The sequence below is a fragment of the Pempheris klunzingeri genome, chromosome 7 (assembly GCF_042242105.1).
Source record: "Pempheris klunzingeri isolate RE-2024b chromosome 7, fPemKlu1.hap1, whole genome shotgun sequence".
Lineage (NCBI taxonomy): Eukaryota > Metazoa > Chordata > Actinopteri > Acropomatiformes > Pempheridae > Pempheris > Pempheris klunzingeri.
In genome coordinates, this window is record NC_092018.1 from 8,420,812 (window position 1) to 8,440,557 (window position 19,746).

Here is a 19,746-nt window from a genome sequence, read left to right on the forward strand (position 1 = left end):
CTAGAGCCAATTAGTAACATTTCTGTTTTATCACTGTTTAATTTGAGGAAATTTAGTGTGAACCAGAGCTTTATTTCAAGGAGGCAGTTGGTGAGGGAGGAAGGTGGGATGATGGAGTCGGGTTTACTGGAGATGTAGAGCTGGGTGTCATCCGCGTAGCAGTGGAATTGAATGTTATGTTTACGGAGGATGTGGCCAAGTGGGAGGATGAAGAGCAGGGTGGTGTGGTGACTGGGACTGGGTAGGAAGTGAAGGATTTGAGCTGGATGAACTGAGTGCGACCGGAGAGATAGGTTTTTGTTAATTTAGCTGCTGGCTGAGCCAAACCAGCTGTCCTATGATGGACCGATGATTGTTTTCATCCTTTCTAAACTTTCTTCAGTATTTTTTGTGATGTCAGGACTATAATGTATTTTGTTGACATTTTAGATTATTTTCTTGTGACATATTATTGTTACTTTATATAGTGACTTTGCTGCTGTGAGCATAACTGTTACTGCTCTAGAAACTTAATTTAGTCATATTTAAAATATAGATAAGTACTAATCCTGTTCTGAATTTATTGTTTTTAAATGTTTTTTTTAAAGAAATGATAAACTAATGAAAACTAACTTCTAAAAATACTGACAAAGAACCAAACCAATAAGGAGTAAGAGTGCTTCTAATCTTCATACTCTAATCTCTCATTCATAATAAATAACCTAAAGAATAACTGCCTCACTTGACTCAAAATAATGGAAGAAAGAAGGAAAAAGCAGTTCACAAGACATGCAAGTTATTAACTGGTAAACTAGGTAGGATGTGACTGTAGAGTGTGTCCCTCTTTTAATCTTGCTTGCTTTCCCTATCATGTTCGATACTTCTGTTTGAACAATGTTTTGGCTACCCTGGTTGACTTTTAAAACAGTTATTCCCAACCTTTTTGGCTTGCGATCCCTTAAAATGAAGAAATGTCTACTTGTAACATCTCATTATTAGAATGGTCTCACTGTAGACCTGGTGTAGACATGAGTTGTCTCCAACAGTCTCCAAATGGTCTTCCAAATTGGCTCTTTTTTCCCTTCCCAAAGGGTTTCATTTGAAGAATATTTACTGGCCCATAGAATCTAGGCGACTAGATCAAGAAGAATACCCAGTATATCAGTCAGAAAACTTTATTTCTCATTGAATCCTGTCCCTTTAATCATCTGGTGACCCTTGAGATTAATTTTGGGACTCCTTTCGTAGGTCCTGACCTCATTAAAAGACCAGATAAAAATTTTGATATGAATTAAAAGTGATACACATTTTTTGACTTTTAACAGCTTTTACTTCACTCAATATAAAAGTGATCTTTTATATACAGTATATATATGTATTCCAAGACCTATATATCCACAGCGCATGTGTGTATATACAGTGTAGGTCCTCTGTGTGCTGGAAAGTGACTGCTATCCTAGGTGTTAATTGTAGCTGCTCTGTCAACTTGTATGAAGTAAACAACTATTCAAGGTGTCAGAGTCAGCTACACTGTCAGCTCGTATTACTTTCAAATTATTCATGCAGATTTTAGTCTCTGTGTATCTATAGATGCTATGTGGGTGACTGTTTAGGGTTGTTTTTGTCAGCATGCAGGTGTGTGTGTGTGTGAGTGTTTTAGTTCCTGTCTGTCCATCTTCCTTTCTCTTTTGTTCCTCACCTCTCACCTGTCTGTGCGTGTAATGTGAAAGTGTTTATTTCCAAGTGCTATACAGAGGCTATTCTAGGTGCTAAGGTCTGTTACCATGCCAGCTTACATTACTGTCAAACTTATATCCTACTGTGTAAATGTTAACTGTGGTTTAGAATTCCTCCTTTAGTATGTGTTTGTGTTATCCTCCTCTGGAGCCTTCGCATACGACACCATAACTTCTTCCTCACCTCCTCTACCCCTCTTTTATTTGTCGAAGTCTACTTTTGCTCCGCAGCCTGGCAATGCGTTATGAGTATTTTCACATTTGGTTCAATTTGCAAAGCTGTTTTACGTTACATTTGCACATGTGAGCATTTAAACTCTCTCTTAGCACTCGGTGTACAGTACATAACATCCCATTGTATTTCTGAGTGGCGTTTGGTTCTGTCAGCGTCCACTTTTCTAATCTATTACATGATGTGTCAGTGAGGGTAGTTTCCTCTCTGCTCCGTGGGTCAAGAGGCCATTAACAATTAGAGCCGTGGTACTGCATTGGCTTCAGACTCAAGCATGTACACACAGTTACTGGCGAAAAGTCAATTCTTTGCACTCCAGCATCCACTTTATAATTGTCTGCAAATTGTCCTTTTTGTTTTATGTGTTTGGTAGTGTCACCTTGCGGGGATTTTCCTTTATACATTACAGTAGCTGTACAAAATGCCTCATGGTCAACTTTTTCAGAGCCAATTGTTTTTGATGTTAGACTTGCTGAGCTTGTTGGAGCATATCTGCTCTTTAAAGATGATAAAATGTTAAAAAAAATTTTGTTGCCCTTTAACAGCAGCCATTATTGAGTTTTTGTCTACACTGTCACTTTCATCCCCAGGTTATGGTTCTATTTTAATCCTCTTTGAATGTAGCCACATGAGTTATAACCTCTTTGTCCCTGCTGGTGTTAAGAGTACGTTTTTTTTGTCAAGTCCACACCAAAATGTTACAAAAATTATAAGTTATTATAAGTATAAATTATAAGTAATATGTCACAATAATATCTCACACTGATGTGTGAGGCTCCACTCTGTCTGAGTGAACATGAACGTGGACAGCAAAGGTCAGACCAACACCAGAGACAAAGGGCACAGCATGCTTACTAATTTAGCTTGTGATTCTTGTAAATAGATCCTCACAACCTCTCTTTAACGCTGGCAGATAAGCAGCCACTTTTGCGAAGGCCTTTAAAGCTACTCTTGCTATGCTAATTTGTTGCATCATGGATATCTTCAAAGGGGTGGTTAAAATAAGCACATCCTGGAGTTTTTGAAAATCACCATAAGTCAGTTTTGTGTCTGTTTGTGTGTGTGTAAAAGGTGCTTCTGCATTATTATTAAAACATCATTTCAAGGGCATCTAGTTTTGCACTTATATGCTGAAAGGAAATCCACAGAGTAAAGAAACAACCTTTATCCTTGATGGTATTTTCATGGACATTAGAATATTTACTCCAGTTATGATTGTTGTACGCCATATCCAGTGAGTGAGTTATCACCTTTTGATGAGGTGCCTCATTCTCAAGGTTTAGGTTGTTCCATGCTAATATTAGAGATCAATGGATACACAGCGTCTGTTGAAAATACCCCCCCTCCTCTTCATGTACTTTTAATGTATTATTTTTATACTATTATGAGTCACAATGGATGAAAACAGCAACTCTTGATGATCTTTAACCTCACTAAGTAAACTGAACATTTCTAAAAGCAAAACATGCTTGTTTAATGATTATTTTCAGTGTGAGACCATCCATCCGATATGTAATACCGTCTCATTGTGTTCAGCAGCATCATTTATCAGCATATGCTTTTGTCCTCCCCTCTCTGCCTGCATCTATCACTTAAACCTCTTTCCCTCTGATGTTCTTTTCCAGAGTTGAGCTCCGAGAACCTACGCACATGTTTTCAGATCGTTAATGCCTACATATATTTGTCTGCCACAGAGTTCCTGCAGGTGAGACTCACACATGCACTTGTACTGACAAAAAATCACACATTTTGTATGAACTCCTCTTTCATATGAATCTGTTATTCACAGAACTATGCAGAATCATTGTGTCGCTCCTTTTGTGATCTCCTGAAAGACATCACGAATGAGGGACAGGTCCAAGTGCTCAAGGTACGTCCTCTTCCTCCCTCACACACACACACACACACACACACACCACTAAATTACTTCCGTTTACTCTCTGTCTCTCTTTTCTCAGGTTTATTTTTTTCATCCTCCCTCCTTAAGTTCCACCATAGTGTTTGTTTAGTCTGTGTGGCCCGGCGAATAGCAGGTGCACTCGAAGTGGCATGAAGTGCTCTAAGCACAGCCACACAGACAGTGCTTCCTGTGATTTGACACCAGATTATAATGCAAGACCAGCCTTGATATTGTCACTACCAAAAATATATATTTGAGTGTTTAACAGAGGCCTGAAATAGTCTACTCGGTCTCTGTCTGGCCGGCTACCTCCCTGTCTGAACATCAAAGTAGGATAGCAAAGCTGTCAACTCACAAAACTATGTTACTCACATCTTTATAAATCACAGTTACTTAGAAAATTGCATCTGTTTGATAAATGTTTTTTATGGCAGTTTTCGATTTGGCATTTTCCTGTAAAATAGCTCCAAGACTGCTCTGATAAAGACACTAAATGATAGTCAACTGATATTACCTTGGTCTTGCTGGTCTTTTGATACTGCTGACGATAAAATATTTGTGGCTTTGTTAAATAATCAGGTAGAGATCTCTGGTACGGTCCTCAATTGATTCATACCTCAAAGGAAGTGGCCATGTTAATGCCATTGGACATGTCTGAGTCTCTCAGGGCCTAGTTCTGGATTTAGGCCTTTCTATGGTTAGCCACGCTCAATTTTCAATAATAATACAAAATGACATCTAGCCTCAGGATGTTAGCAGGGTTTTCCCTAAAATGTAATGGGCTGTGATTGTGATTGGTCTCATTACTGGCAATTTTATTTAATTTTCAACGAGAAGCTATTAGCATTAAGCCAACACACTGTGGGTGTGCTCTGCGTGAGCAATATTTGTGTTTCAGTAGGCGTGATAAATGATGGGTTAGAATGGGCAGGACCATCGTTTTGGGATTGTCATTTGTCTTGGTGTACATTCAGTATGCATGTGTGCATATCTTGTCTTTACAGGAGGCTGTGAATGTTCTATTTGCACTGCTTGAGTAGTATATGTATGCAGAATGGGTCGGGGACTGCACATCTGGCGCCTGATAATCCTTAGATCTGAAGAAAGGAGAGCCAACAGACTATAAACCTGTTAACCTACGCAACACGGACACACAGCAGCTCAGCACACATTGGCTCCCTGAAAACAGAGGGATCAGAATAATCAGTATGCGTTTCTTTGAACATACATAAACAGATGTAACATCTCGCTTTCTGTCTCTGCTTCGGATCTGGTTGCTGACCTTTGAGTTAAATATTGTAATTTGGGGCTTTGATATGTGAAAATGCAATTTGTAATGAGTTATATCATCATATCAGCGTTGTCTGGATTTATGTTGTAGTCTAATAATGAAAAGCCTAATGAGGATGGAACTTTTCTTTAAGGGTCTGGATCCACTCCCTGGCATTTTAGATTTGTTTTCTTTGCTAAATTTATGTACATATGTTATACAACCCTGGTATACTTCTGAGCATCAGTGCAAGGACATGTGTTACTGAACCTCTCTAAAATAGTTTTTACTGAAATTTCATGTCATAACCCTCATGACGGTGGGATTCATTGCAGGGCTGTTTTATTAGATAGATTTTATTAGATAAGCTAAGCGTATCTCTAAAAGGGCAACTGAATGCACGCCTTCATACATAACTTTACTGTACTACAGTGCTTCTGTCACTTTATCCTTTAATCTGAAAATTTTCTTCAGTCATAATGTGGCTTTATCTTTTGTGAATGCAGTAGTATATAGAGCCTGACAGAGGGCTCATTCGAATTTCTTTCAAAGCTTAAACTTAAGGGACAAGCCTTGCCTGCCACAGACAGTAGGTCAGACCCTTAATTGAAAGGAGGATTTTCTGCACTTTATTTCTAACTCTCTCGAAAAGAAGCTCCTACTAACTCGTCCCACACTTTGCTCTGTTATTACGCGATCCTGTGTCTGACCCTTCCTGTCTCTCTTTTTGTGCATTTCTTTGTTGCTTCCTCTCCGGTTCCCTCCTGAGTTCTCTCTCTCTGTTCTTCTGTTTGTTCTTGCTACTGTTCCTCACTCCGGTCTCTGAATAAGGTCCCTCATCCTTCCTCTGCTTGTGTCTCGGCAGGTGGTGGAGATAGCTTTAAAGGTTAGCCCCATACTAGGAGCCCACATGTTCCAGCCCCTGCTGCCCGCTGTCTTCAGAGGTATTGTGGACGGTGAGGTGAGTTTTACCTTTGCATCTTGCACAGATCTGGTTTGGGATTATATAAAGGACAAACCTTTAAAGATGTGTTCTCGTACCCACGCTGCATTTTCACACCTTTTCTGTCTTTTTTTTTTTTTTACTGTTTTGTTAAAAAAAAAAAATCACTTTATTTAACCGTAAAATACTCCCTTAAGACGAGAATGTGCTTGTATTTAAAGTTCATCCATTTCTGTCAAGTAAAAATGAATTCTTATGGAGATCATATAGTGGCATTTATTGATCATTCTGCTAAGTTAAAGGCCATCTGCTGTCTTCCCAGGATTCTGCTGTGTCAGTGAATACATCTTCTTTCACCTTATCATGCTTAATAACCTTTGTTCTATGTAAAAGCATTGGTGCGTGGTTATGTTTCTGCAGTCAATTGTGTGATTGTCTATTCACATTGTGTGTGTGTGTGTGTTGTACAGAGATATCCTGTGGTAATGTCCACCTACCTAGGAATTATGGGCCGTGTCCTGCTCCAGAACTCCAGTTTCTTCTCCTCTCTGCTCACTCAGATGGCCTCTGAGTGCAGCCAGAAGGTGAGAGTTGATGTCTGCCCTTCATTTCTGTCTGCTCAGCACAGACTCTTTGAATGTCTGTGTGACATAACTCCAAAGTGTCTTTTAAAAAGGAATCATTCTGAACAAGGCTAAAAGTAATGAGCCAAGGAATTACAAATGGTATCATTCTCAAGCCCTTAAGTTTAGAGTCGTCCCCTCTTCACTGTCAAACTCTGACATTGTTGTTTTTGTCAGACTCGGAGCAAAATTGAATTTGCCTTGTTTTGACATCTCTATCCTAATCTAAATTAATGAAAGGCAGAGAGTTGTCTCTCTCCGTCATGCCAAGCTTTTCTTTTTAGAGGACAAGGCAGGGAGGTAAATAATGCAGGACAAGTAGGGAAGGTCAGTTGTGCTGACTTTTATGACAACAGTAGACAGATTTTTAAACATTAAAATAAAATCATCTTGAGTTGTCAAACACTGTTCATGTCACGTTTGTCTTATCTATATTTTATTGCTGCTTCTCTGTTTGTCTCCTCTTTCCTCTTCTATATTATTCCTCTTCTCACCTTGTCCACTGCTCTTCCTTCATCCTTGTCATCAGATGGACCAGTTGTTGGGGAGTGTAATAGAGATGTGGGTTGACCGCATGGATAACATCACTCAGCCTGAGAGGAGGAAGCTGTCGTCACTGGCTCTGCTTTCCCTCCTACCATCTGACAACAGGTGAGAAACATTTATCATTCATTTATGTGCAGATGGGGCTTTCAGCTGGTGAACATGCACTCTGTCAGCACAGCTGACATAAGAGGAAATTGAAGTGGCATACTTGACAAATAATTTATCCGCTTTTGTTTGTCTTTATAGACTATAGCTGGTGGAATTATCTCTCTCTGGTAGGTCTGTGGTGTTTAATGGGTTGTCACTAACAGAGTATTGGCTGTTAAAAAACTTGATAAATTTAACTTTTTACCCTACTGCCATAATATGCTGCACAAATTCAACAGCTTAAAGTTGCTATATATTCACAACCAATAGATGTTGCTCTCACCACCATCTCAGACCAAAACAAATATAAATGTGTGTGTAAATACTCAGTCCATACTCATGTTGCTTGGTATCTTCCAGAGCCCCATGTCTGAGCAGTTTACTCGTACACCTCACACTGACAGCGGCTCTGGGTGGAGTACCAGCCCGTCCGGCTTCTCTGTCCCTGTCCGCGGAGCTCTCCAAGCACTTTGTAACTGCTGTTTTGAAACGTGCTATATATAAAAAAAAAAAAAGTTTACTCACCCCCCCCGCCCTAGACTATCCTCCTCCACGCTTTTCTCCACAGCCAAAGAGCTCTGTACTCCTTTAACAAGGGCATGAGACATCTCTTTACGCTTCGTGTGCATACCTCTGTGAGTTAAGTTTGCGTGCCCACTCGTGCCTGATTATTTGAATGTGTATTGGACCAATGTAATTGACCGCAACTAGTTGAATCATAATGAATCATGATGCAGTGAGGCAGCTCCATCAGGGCCAACATCTCATCATGTCAATGAAGAGGCAAACATGCACACACACACAGCCTTCTTAGATCAAAAGTTATGAGGTTGTCTAGTGTAAAAGTTTTTAAGGCATTTCAGTACTTTGTCTCGAAAAAGCAACCAGCTGTTCTGTAGGTTACATCTAAGGATGCAAGTAATTAGACTATATAAGTGGAGCACATGTATTCAGTGCATTTATGCTGAATGATGATGGGACATCACATCACATTGCATTTGTTTGCTAATAGTAGACTAGATTGGATAAACCAACATATTAAACGACTGAGAGAGATGGAATGGAAATGGAAAAGTTTGTTGTGAGATAAAAATGTTCATCTCTTTCCTCAGTCATCACACATTAAGCACATTAGTTAACTAATCTATCTATCTGTTATAAGTGTGATGGAAGGTGGTGTACCAAACGCTTAAAAAAGTTGTGTTCTTCACTTGCTATAAAGACTCATCTCAGAACCACCTTGAGCGAATCTCTTTAAAAGTTTAGTCTTAGCAGTAACATCCATATTTGAAGCGTTGTCTACTGTCAAGGCTACAGCTTTGTGCTCTATCAGAAGCTTTATTTGCTGAGCATGACTCTGGTTGTTGTTTCTCTCTCAGTGAACTGACACACTAATAGACATACAGCAGTGTTGCGAGTCCAGTCTAATTTTATATTGATTTGGACCCCAAGGTAGTTCACCCTCTTCATTTTCCCTGGATGACAACCAGGACAGAGGCTCTCCTGTTCCTCTGGTAGTCCACCACAAGTTTACTGGTATTGCTGATATTGAGCTTCAGGTGACTGTCGCCAAAAATACACTTAATAACCTTTCATTAAGTTCCCTCAAAGTCTTAACTACATAAATGATATAAGTTTGGACAGACTTTATCTAAACTGCAGCGGGACTGGTTGGCGGAGGCATACAATGGCGAGGTGGTAATTATTTTCTAAGTGAAACTTCTGTTGAAGTGGTTCAAAGGAATCACTATGGGGTTTAATGATCAACTTATTTTTCTATGAAGAAACTTTTTTAGTTTTATGCTAAAGTTTTCTTGTGATGCCCCATCTTACTCTGTGGTAATGCATGTTTTTAATCAAGATCTGGGGAAGCTCAGTTTTCTGGAATCCAGATAAGGTAAACACAAATATTGACAGGCATGAAATTCTTTGTTACTTTCCCGTCCTTGGTCTTCTACAGTGATTATGACAGAAGTCCGTATCTTGTTCATAGATGCCCTCAATGTCATCTAACAGTATTTTTCTCTGAATTCTATTCAAAATCAGGGGAAGCCAAGTCAGACTTTTTTACAAGTATTGATTCATGAACCCAAATCATAATGATTTCACTAATAAATTAACTTTTTCACCCTAATGATCCTACAAATGATTTTGAAATAAAATGCATTACTGAAACATCAGCGCTCACCAGAAAAAAAGTTAACTTTCAGCAATCATTTAGCACCACAAATTATCTTTTGTTTAGCAAACAGCAGATAAGACCTTGTTGGAGAAAAATGCAGCTTAAATATGTGAGTAAACAGGGCTGTCTGAGAAGTGTGCCCTGTCATTTGATATTCCATTATAATTTACAGAGTAAATTTTGCACTACTTATTTTTTTCTTATTAGTTTACTTTTGCCATTAGAAAACCAGATGTTATCTGAAAGTTAGCCTAAAAAGGATAAACAGGAGTTGATTAGCACTGACTATTCTGGACATAAAGAATATACAGTAAACATGTGTTGGGTTACAAATGAACAGTTGCTGTTTGTTCATGTTGATTTTAATTAGCTTGTCCACAAAACAGAGCTGGGATCCTTGGTTGTTCCTGATTCATACAATTGTGATTTGTGATACAATAGCCCCTTTTCCACCGCAGGAACTTTTCTCATTTACCCGGGATTTTGAAAAACCTTGGCGCGTTTCCACCGAAATTACCCGGGGAAATTCCCTCAACCCCAAACTTTCCCCAGAAAAGTTCCTAGTAGTGAGGAGGAACTTTTCAGATTACCCGGAATTCTTGAGGGGCGGGGCACAAATTCATGAAAAGTTGAAGAAACTTATGCTAGATTATAAGAAGCTGAAGGACCACAACAGTCGCAGTGGGTCCGACCGCCGCACTATACGTCCCCCATATGTCATCAGCCTGATTTGAATAAATGTACCGGAACTTTGAGGTGCGGTGGAAATGCAAACCACACAGATTACCAGGAATTCTTTTATCCAGGTAAAGAAATTCCTGGTAATAAAAGTTCCTGAAAATGTTGGAAAAGTGGCTAATATTAGGAAATGGAACCGAATTTGAATACTTATAGTAATGCTGATTACATTTGCATATAAGTCTTGTTAACTTGCATCATTAAATATCTCCTCTCTACCTATTTCAGAATCAGAATCAGAATCAGAATTCCTTTAATAATCCCCAGGGGGAAATTGCTTTTTGTTACACACAGCTCCAAAAGAATAAGAATAAACTTCAAACACAAAAGTAATAATAATGATAATAATAATACCACTACTACTAATAATAATATATAACATGTACACTCAGAGTGAGGAGCTGTATTATATTATAATAATAATAATAATACAAATAATACCACTACTACTAATAATAATATATAACAACATGTACACTCAGAGTGAGGAGCTGTACTATATAATAATAATAATAATAATAACATACAACAACATGCACACTCACGAGTGAGGAGCTGTATTATATAATTATAATAATAATAACAATAATAATAATAATCAGGTGAGTCCATAGTCCAGGCTCCTCTCCTCTCTGGTGAAACAGTTTACATACTGGGTGAAGTTGGGCAGTGCCTTTGCCATGGTGACGTGGTTGAAGACATCCGAGATAGCAGTGAACGCACTCGGGTGTAGAGTTTTTTTTGATGTTCAAAAGAGAAAATATAAACCAGTTTTATGCACTGTATTTATAGAAGGCATAAAGCGAAGTCACCTGTAGAGGTCTTTGGAACAGCTGCAGGAATGTGAGGCATGCTTATGTACTCATTTAGTCTTTGTTGCTTCACTCTAGTGGACCACTTAAACATATCAAATAGGAGAAATCAATTTTCTATTAAACATGCCTAGTTTATGTTCATTTGAGTTAGAAATTGATAATTAATCCAAGAACTATTGATGCTGTTACGGCATATTATGTAAAATAATATAGTTGATGCTGTCAATGAAAATAGCATCTTTTCTTTTTTCAGATAATTGCGTTGTTCATCAGTGTCAGTTAATCATGTCATATCCTTTGATATTTGTTTTTCACTTTTTTGTTTTTCTTTTGACTGCCAATTACTACTACTATTATTACTATTTAATTGCTATTTAATCACTGATAGATACCCATTAAATGCATTAATGTCCCGTTTGTCTTTGAATAGGAGGTACTTCTTACTTTATGAAACTTTTGTGCAATCTAAGTGCAGTAGAATGTTTCATTTTGTATTTAACATGCATAACCATGAGGTCATTTTCGAAGACTGCTTTAGTCATCAGAACCTCTTGTTCAGGCTTTTGTGCATAGTGCCAGTTCATCATCACTGACGGTTTGCTTTTCGATGGCAAAGCCTAAAATGTCAATACTCAACAAGAACAAGGACCGTAATAAATCAATATGAACCATTTTTTTGCCTGCATCTGCTGTTCTCACATTTTGTCTAATCATGATTATAACAGTGTCAAAGTTGGTACGTGATGTTCAGAGGAATCAAATATTCTTCCTGCGCAAGTACTTTTTGTCTCCAAAAGTTTTGATTTTTTGTGGTTAATTTAGGTATTTTATCTGCTCTGTCGACTTTTTTGCAACTCTTAGGGACCACAATTTTTGCTGTAACTTTCACAGCCCATAAAGATTTAAATGTACACGTCGCTGTAGCTTGCATATATGCATACACACATAGTGTGCATTTCTCTTTGCATGTAGTTGTAAGTAAAACAAACCCTTCTCCATTTTGAGATTATGCATTTCTTATCCTTTAAATGTTGTTTTTTATTCACTCATATCCTTTCAGAAATCTTTTTTTTTCCGTTTTTTAATTGTTTTTCCATATGGTAAGGATCATTCCTCAGTACTATCAGTAGAATATTCCCCAATAGGATACGTAGCCATGATGTTAATTGTATACATGGTACATGGTTTCATTTTGGTAATGCAACATTTGTGGCAAAATTACAGAAATAACAGAAGTTTCATACCATTGTTTTAGTCTTGGCATGCATAATGCACTTGCAACTTATTCCACCAAAGCACTGGGGCTATTTAGGGTTCACGGTAATGATCCATAATCAATGATGCTCAACAGCATCAAATGTAATCAGTGATGCTTATTTGAAATCCATTTGCAACAATCCCCACTGGAATATATCCAATATAACACACAATTTTTTTTGAGAAAGAAATAAGGAAGGAAGAAGAGTCAAGAGGAAGTATTATTGCTGTGTGGCACTGCTTCTCTAAGGAAAGATTTTAACCATAGACACTTAATTTGTAATTGTCACTGAACCAGAAAAAAAAAATATGAATTTAATATGAAGAGAAATGTAATTGCTAAAAAAATTACCATTGTGTTGTGGATTATCATGCTGTGGGGAAGAAATTCACATTCAGCTCATTCTTTGCACGCAGCCCGTCAGCTTTCAGATCATGTTTCCACTTGGTATTGATTTGAATGTCAGGCACGAAGCACTAGCACTAGTCAGACATTAGAAGATAATCACTGGAGAGGTGTTGAGCTGGATAGAATTAGAATTGACAAACATGTTTAAATGTATGATAAGGGATGGTTAATACAATACCTGCATCCAGCTGTTGCCTCTTCTTCCGATTTGAGGGTGTTATTAGGATATTTGCGGCAGAGGTGTTCGGTGATGTGTTTTACACTCAGGATGTTGATGATGAAATGGTACAGACTGAAAGAAATAATTAACTAGTTTTCCTTTCTTCTCTAAGTCAGTCAAAAGTTGCCTACGGTATTAATTATTATACTATTTATATATTGGGACGTATACTCATATATACATTTAAGTGTGAGTGCAGCATATGTAAATTTGGAGATGGCTGGAGAAATGCAAATTTTCTCACATGGCCGTGTAGAAAACGTGATTTTAGTGGTTAGTCGTACGCTAACTAGATCCCCTGTTGCTATAGCTCAGCTGTCACATTATGTCAGTCTTAATGGCAATATTTACAATAACAGCATATATGCCACATAAAAGAGAAATGAGACAGATCTATGATAAATGGCTGGGTATGTGCCCGTCATGCACTTATTTTCCATTTTTTGCCAGACGTCATGCTCAGTGAACTTTATGCAGCATTGCCTGGGGTCTACCTAGCCAAGCACTTGGAACTGACAGAACCTTTGATGCATCAGTGCCCATACCCACACATACTAACTCTAGTGTCTTTGTATTGTGTTCTTATCCCTCCCTGTTTTTTTATTCCCATTGACATGGGAAAACCCACCTCTTCTCCAGGGCTTTCAAAGAATGACTCAAATAATTCATCAATGACTGCTACTTGTCTCAAAGCATGGGTGGCTGGTTTTTGAGACGGCATATCTTAAAGATCTCAGGTTCAGTAACACTAGACTCTACAGTGCTTCTTAGCTAGAAGAATCACTCTAGTGCCTCGGATAAAAATTAGAGACTCAGACTATAAGGCTGTATGTTAAGAAAATAAGCCTCATTCATTTTTACTTTTCACACTTGAATGTGACAGTAAAACCGCCTTTACTGCTAGAAACTCACCCTTATCATATGTGATTGAGCAGCGCAATAGGAAAATGTTTTTATAGGATCATAAAGTTGGAGAAGTGTTTTCAATGTACTGTTTCCAACATAATGGTTTAGGTTTTTTTTATTTTTTATTACCGACTGCCTCTCTCTCTTTTTGAGCTATGATATAGTACATTTTCCCTACCAGGTGTGTAAATTCTAAAAACCAAAGGTGAAATGATGATGTAGATACATGAAAATAGAACAGTCTGGACACACGTGCTATGATATGAGTTGATGGATGACATAGACAGTGTTTTTCCTGCATGGCCATATGTTTTTTTGGCAGACAATTTATCACTTTCAATTTTGTTGAGATTTAACCTGGACTGTTGCTCTTGATGACCATTTGCATCTTTGGAGAAATGCCCATCTTTATCTTTATCTCTATCTGCTCAAACACACACACACACAGCTGTTGAATTTATGTTCTCATGAGTAATGAGCCCGTGTCATCTGTGTGTTATCAGTGTGATCCAGGACAAGTTCTGTGGCATCATCAACATTTGCGTTGAGGCGCTGCATGATGTAATGACAGAAGATCCAGAAACAGGCACCTTCAAAGAGTAAGTATGAAACTTTCTTTCTAATTTAAAGAGGAGAAAACAAAGAAAAACAAATGTAAAAATCCCTCTAAATCATATGGTGGAAACCCGCCAGTCATACTTTTCACAAGTGAATGAAGTTCACAATGAAAGCTCATGCATGATGAATGAAGACAGCTGAAATATTTGTTCAAAAGTACTTGCCGCAGTGCAGTTGTAGACATGCTGTTAAAGCTTGATTTTTATCAAGAACAAACCTATGAGGAACATTTTTAAATGAATGATGTAAAACCAGTCCCATACTCATGAATCATGACAGTGTGCTGATGGAGGGGAGTGTTGGGCAGAACACATTTCTCTTAAAGAACAATGGCCTGTGAAATGGCCTCCTGAGATTTTCTCACTATGACACGAACCACACCCCCCCTTTGACTCTGAATTTGCTCTGCGCCATCTCTCTCACCTCTGGCTATTAATACCAACAGTATGGTGCTCATTTCTCAGTAGTTGTTAAACTACATGCAGACACCTTTTGGGTGCTGTCAAAAACGTTCAGCACCCTCCCAAGATGTGCCAGTGTGAAATGAACTGAGAAGTTTGGTAGAAAGGTTAGCGTAAATGTTGCCATATTTGCAAGTGATGTGTTGAATTGTTTTGGTTCCCTGTTGTGCTTCATAATGAACAAAAACTTATTTGTGAATGTGCATTTCCACTGAGATCTATTGTGCTGTACTGAACGGTACAGGACCAACATGTAACATTTGATTACTAAAGCTAAATGAATGAAATATAGAAGGGAGGAGAATTGTAGTTACAGTTCAGCAAAGGTTTTGAAAAGGAGTTTTTAAAAAGGAAGTAAAAATTTGACGTTTTAGTTTGTTTTTGCATTTAAACATTATTTTAACATACAGTACTACTAGATTTTTTTGGCCACTTGGGGGCAGTGGAAACAACATTTATATATCATAACCTTTTAAGGTGATGTGGCGACTTGTTAACAAACAGTTGCTTATTTACCCATCCAGCTGTGACGAAGCAACATTATATTGAACATTGATTTGAGAGTTTGTGATCACCTAATGAATGCAAGTCCAGAATTCACTCTCTCTTAGCTCTGTTTTTGATCACCAACCGCCAATGGAATTGTGTGGCTTCCTTTGCTGCTATATGCTTCACTTAGTTGTGATTGGTGAGAGTGATCTAAAACAGTATAGGTGCAAGCTGAAAGTCGCTATAAGGCTGTAAGGCTGTAAAGCTGACAGGGATTTGGGTTATAATTCTCTTGAGGGTTCATCGATACGAGAGACCCCTTTTACATTGTCATGTTGTTTGATACATTGTTAAAAAGAAAGGATTTTCAATTTGTTTTGTTTTGCGTTATTTGTTGTCATTAGTTATAGACAGAATTTAGTTAAAATTTCTGGTCTTACATGTCAAAGTCACATAATGTGACAGTGAAGACCCCACTACCTTATCTCAACTCACAATAAGCATTAAGTCACAAGGACAAAGGAAATAAAAGACCATATACAGACTGCAACAAAGGTGTTGCATGTAATTCTGTCTATATGCAGATGAACCAATGTGGATAGCAGTCAGAGTTGTGCATTTGAGTGCCACTGGGTTCAGCCTGTTTTGTGTGTCTGTGTGTGTGCATGCTGCCTGTTCTGAAATTGTTTCCTACTGTGCAGGTTTGTGTGTGGTTATTAATATTGAGTTGAATATTATTGCATTTGCAGCTGCATGCTGATGAGCCACTTTGAGGAGCCCAAGCTGAGTGATGATGAGGAGCCACCAACTGAGCAGGACAAGAGGAAGAAACTGGTCAGTCAAGCACACACACAATTCTACACACACAATAAAGGTCTAATTTAGCAATCACTAAAGCCTTTTTGTCTGTTGTGCATTCTCATTTTAGATTTTAAACAAAATGCCTCAGCAATGTAATACTTTGTGTTCATTATATTGAAGTGTCTTTCTCCCTGTTCTCTGAGCAGTAGTAGTCCTCTCCCCTCGTGGTATCCTTTATGCCACACTGGCACTCATAATATGGCATTAAAACACTCAACAAAAATAAACCACATGATTCAGAACCCAGAAAAAAATTCTCCAGTAAGCGAAGAGAAATGTGGTCACTTCATACACTTGTCAGTCACGTACCAATTCAAAGCCGGCTCTCAGCTTCAATAGCTGCCACAGCTTTTCATGTAGTGCTTCGCATAATCACTTTTAAGTACAACCCCTGGATGCACACATTTGTCATAGTAGCATCTTTCCAGTCAGTTTAGGTAAGCACTGATTTTGAGTGCCTGTAAATAGGCCCTAAGTGAGGGATGTATACCAATTAAACAGTACAGTTATGCATGAGCATACATTCTGTATGATGATGCATTCGCCTGCTACTCAGTGTCAAGCTGTTGAAGCTCAGAAATTGCAATGTCACGTCACTTAGTGAAAAAAATTTCTAAATATGGTGTTTGTGTCTGCGTGTGTTTGTCCTCTTCACATGAGTGCCTGAGCAAAATTAAATTCATAAACAAATTTCAATTTCATTGGTGGTTGAATGAAGAAAAATAGCTGTATTTATTTTTTTCATGTGACTTTGTCTGTGTGTGAGAATGTGTATTTGCTGGGCGTTATCCCAATGCACTTATCACCTCAGCCCAGACCCTGACTTTTTGCTCCAGGGAATAGAAAAAGAGGACTTCAAGTCGCACCTCTCTCTGCTTCTTAATGTGTGTGTGGGTGTGGGTGTGTGTGTGTGGGTGTGCGTGTGTGCGTGCATGCTTGGGGATGTACATGAATGCATGTGTGCGTGTGACTGGTGAGACAGTTTTCAGTTTGAGGAGAAAGTGAATGACGAAAGGAGCATTTTTGAACATTTATTGACTCCATTTTGGCTCTTATGGTTTCTCTTCTTGGCAGGTATGTGCATAACTGTGTAAAAGTATCTATATGTATAAAAATGTGTATGTTTGTCTCAGCTCACCAGCACACAGAATCTTTTTTTGTTCTTACACTTTTTCATAGTTAATAGAAACTTTGAACTGCCTTGTTTCTACGTTAGTGTCTCAGTTTGACAAACAGATTCAGATAATGGAAAGACGGCGCTCTGTGCACGTGTTTGTAATCATTTCATAGAATATGAAATGTTTGTGCTAAAATTTAAAGCAATCACACCCACATCATTTAGTGTACTTGCACATGCAATGGTATGCAAAGCTTCTATGTCCACCATCTGCAAGGTCAGGTTTCAGGGTCTGCTGCTTTACCTGTCAGACTGCAGGTAAAGGCAGGACGCCGGGGCAGGATAAGTCTCTGGGAATGAAGAAACTTAAGCGAGTGGGGGAGGTGAAGCAATACCAAATAGATATAGCTGGGTTCATCTTTATGCACATCACTGGTCTTGGAGCCAAAGTCCTGGATAGAGACTGAACTCACTCCTCCTATTCTGGGCAGGTGTTTGTTTAGCTGCAGTTCCCTGACTGAACACTATGTTTGTCTCAAAGTTATTTTAAAAAAAAAGAATGGATAATATGCTGAGTAGAGCTAGACTGACTTGCAGCGTTCACGTCAACATTCAAGCTGTTACTGCAACTGGGGTTTTTCTGAAAGCCCTGATACAATCAGCTTGGCACTTACTGATATGGAACTGACTGAAAACTAAGCAAATATAGTGGTAATGTAATTAAACCCACCATCCATCCTACTGTAGATGGCAATACATTCGCTGTCCAATATTGGCATGTATTAGCTTATTGCAGATATCCATATCAGTGTATAAATAGGCCAATAAGTAACAAGAAATTGCACCACAAAAATTAGTTAACCAGAACTGGTGTTGCAGTTGCATAGACTGACCACCCCGGAGGACCTTCTTCTTTAAAAAAAACTAATTGAAGGAATCCTTATCAAAAATGCTTGTGTGTGCATATGTAAAAGAAATAAACATTCACTGATATATTATTTACATTATCTGCTTTTTTCAAATCTTCGATATTGCCATCAGTGTCACCCTTAAAAAACAACGATGTTGAACAATAGTTTCAAAGTTCATTCTTGACCATAGAAACAGCAGTTAATATAGATGGAGTTTTTGCTTAGTTGTTGCAAACGACATGAAAACGGACAAGTGGGCAAATCCCATCTGCTGATAAAGATTGTGTAATTTGATTGAAATCTCCAGAAAAATTTGATTATTTTGTCAGCTGTCTTGCTTTTTTCTTGGGGAAAATCTCCTGGAGGTCTGTATGTGTATGTACTGAACATACAGGTGGCAGAGACGGAGAAAAGAAAAATAACATGTACACATATGTTCATGTAGTATAATACTGCACCTATCCATCTTCCTTTTACTCTTGATTTTTTTTACTTTCTACTTATGTAGCCTCATTAAGCAGTCTCATCACGTCTTTCTGTCTGCAGGTGATATTTGTGTGATTGAGTTTTATATCTGTTTCAGGATTGCTTTTTCTGCATAAAAGATAATTAAAGTGAATACAAAGAAAAAGGAGAAACTGGTCCTCACATCACACACACACAATATTTTCCTCAACAGTCTGTCACTAGTGTACAGGTCCTATAGCAGCCCTTTTATTTTTGTTAGCCCATGTATGTAGTTTTTGTCAACCCTGTATGTCCAGTTTGACCTATGGGACCTTTTCCCTACTGGTAGTTATTACCTAGTCTGGCTTTTCTCATAAGACCCTGTGCCAGAAAATCTGCTCTGGCAGAAAATTGGTTTTAACTTGCAACTTTAAAGTTGTAAATATACCTTATTGCATATGCATGTACTTTGGAGTCAGAAGTGGACCCTAGAAAAACAAAACTCTTTTGCTGACTGTGTTTGAAACTTTGTGGTATTAAAGTTTTTTTTTTTGCTGCAAAGGCAGAAAGAAAATGAGCAATTTACATTTGTAATTGATGTTTTAATTCACCTTCCTGGCCAAAAGATGATCTGTGTTATGCCTTATAACAGTAAAGCAATGAGAATTTTGCACAGCAGTATAGGCAGTCTTATGATAAAGATCCTGAATTCTTTTCGGAAAGATGGTGAAAATAGTTCCATCCATCCATCCATTGCCTATACTGCCGGAGTACCCAGAGAAAACCCACACAAACCCACGGGGAGAACATGCAAACTCCACACAGAACGGCCCCAGGGTCAAAGTGGATTCAAACTTTTACAGTTTGTTCATGTTTAGAACATTGTACCAGGTTAGCTCACATTTAAGACACAAGTGTTGCACTGGACATTATTTAATT

General features: G+C 38.2%; 1 protein-coding gene across 1 annotated transcript in view; it reads left to right on the forward strand.

Annotated features, from left to right (window-relative positions):
- ipo11 (importin 11) overlaps positions 1–19,746 on the forward strand; it is a 116,200-nt gene that overhangs the window by 70,600 nt on the left and 25,854 nt on the right. Inside the window, exons 23-29 of the mRNA XM_070834330.1 lie at positions 3,573–3,652; positions 3,737–3,817; positions 5,983–6,078; positions 6,531–6,644; positions 7,213–7,334; positions 14,407–14,502; positions 16,221–16,305. Of these exons, the coding sequence (XP_070690431.1) occupies positions 3,573–3,652; positions 3,737–3,817; positions 5,983–6,078; positions 6,531–6,644; positions 7,213–7,334; positions 14,407–14,502; positions 16,221–16,305 (674 nt within the window). The remainder of the gene's footprint in view (positions 1–3,572; positions 3,653–3,736; positions 3,818–5,982; positions 6,079–6,530; positions 6,645–7,212; positions 7,335–14,406; positions 14,503–16,220; positions 16,306–19,746) is intronic.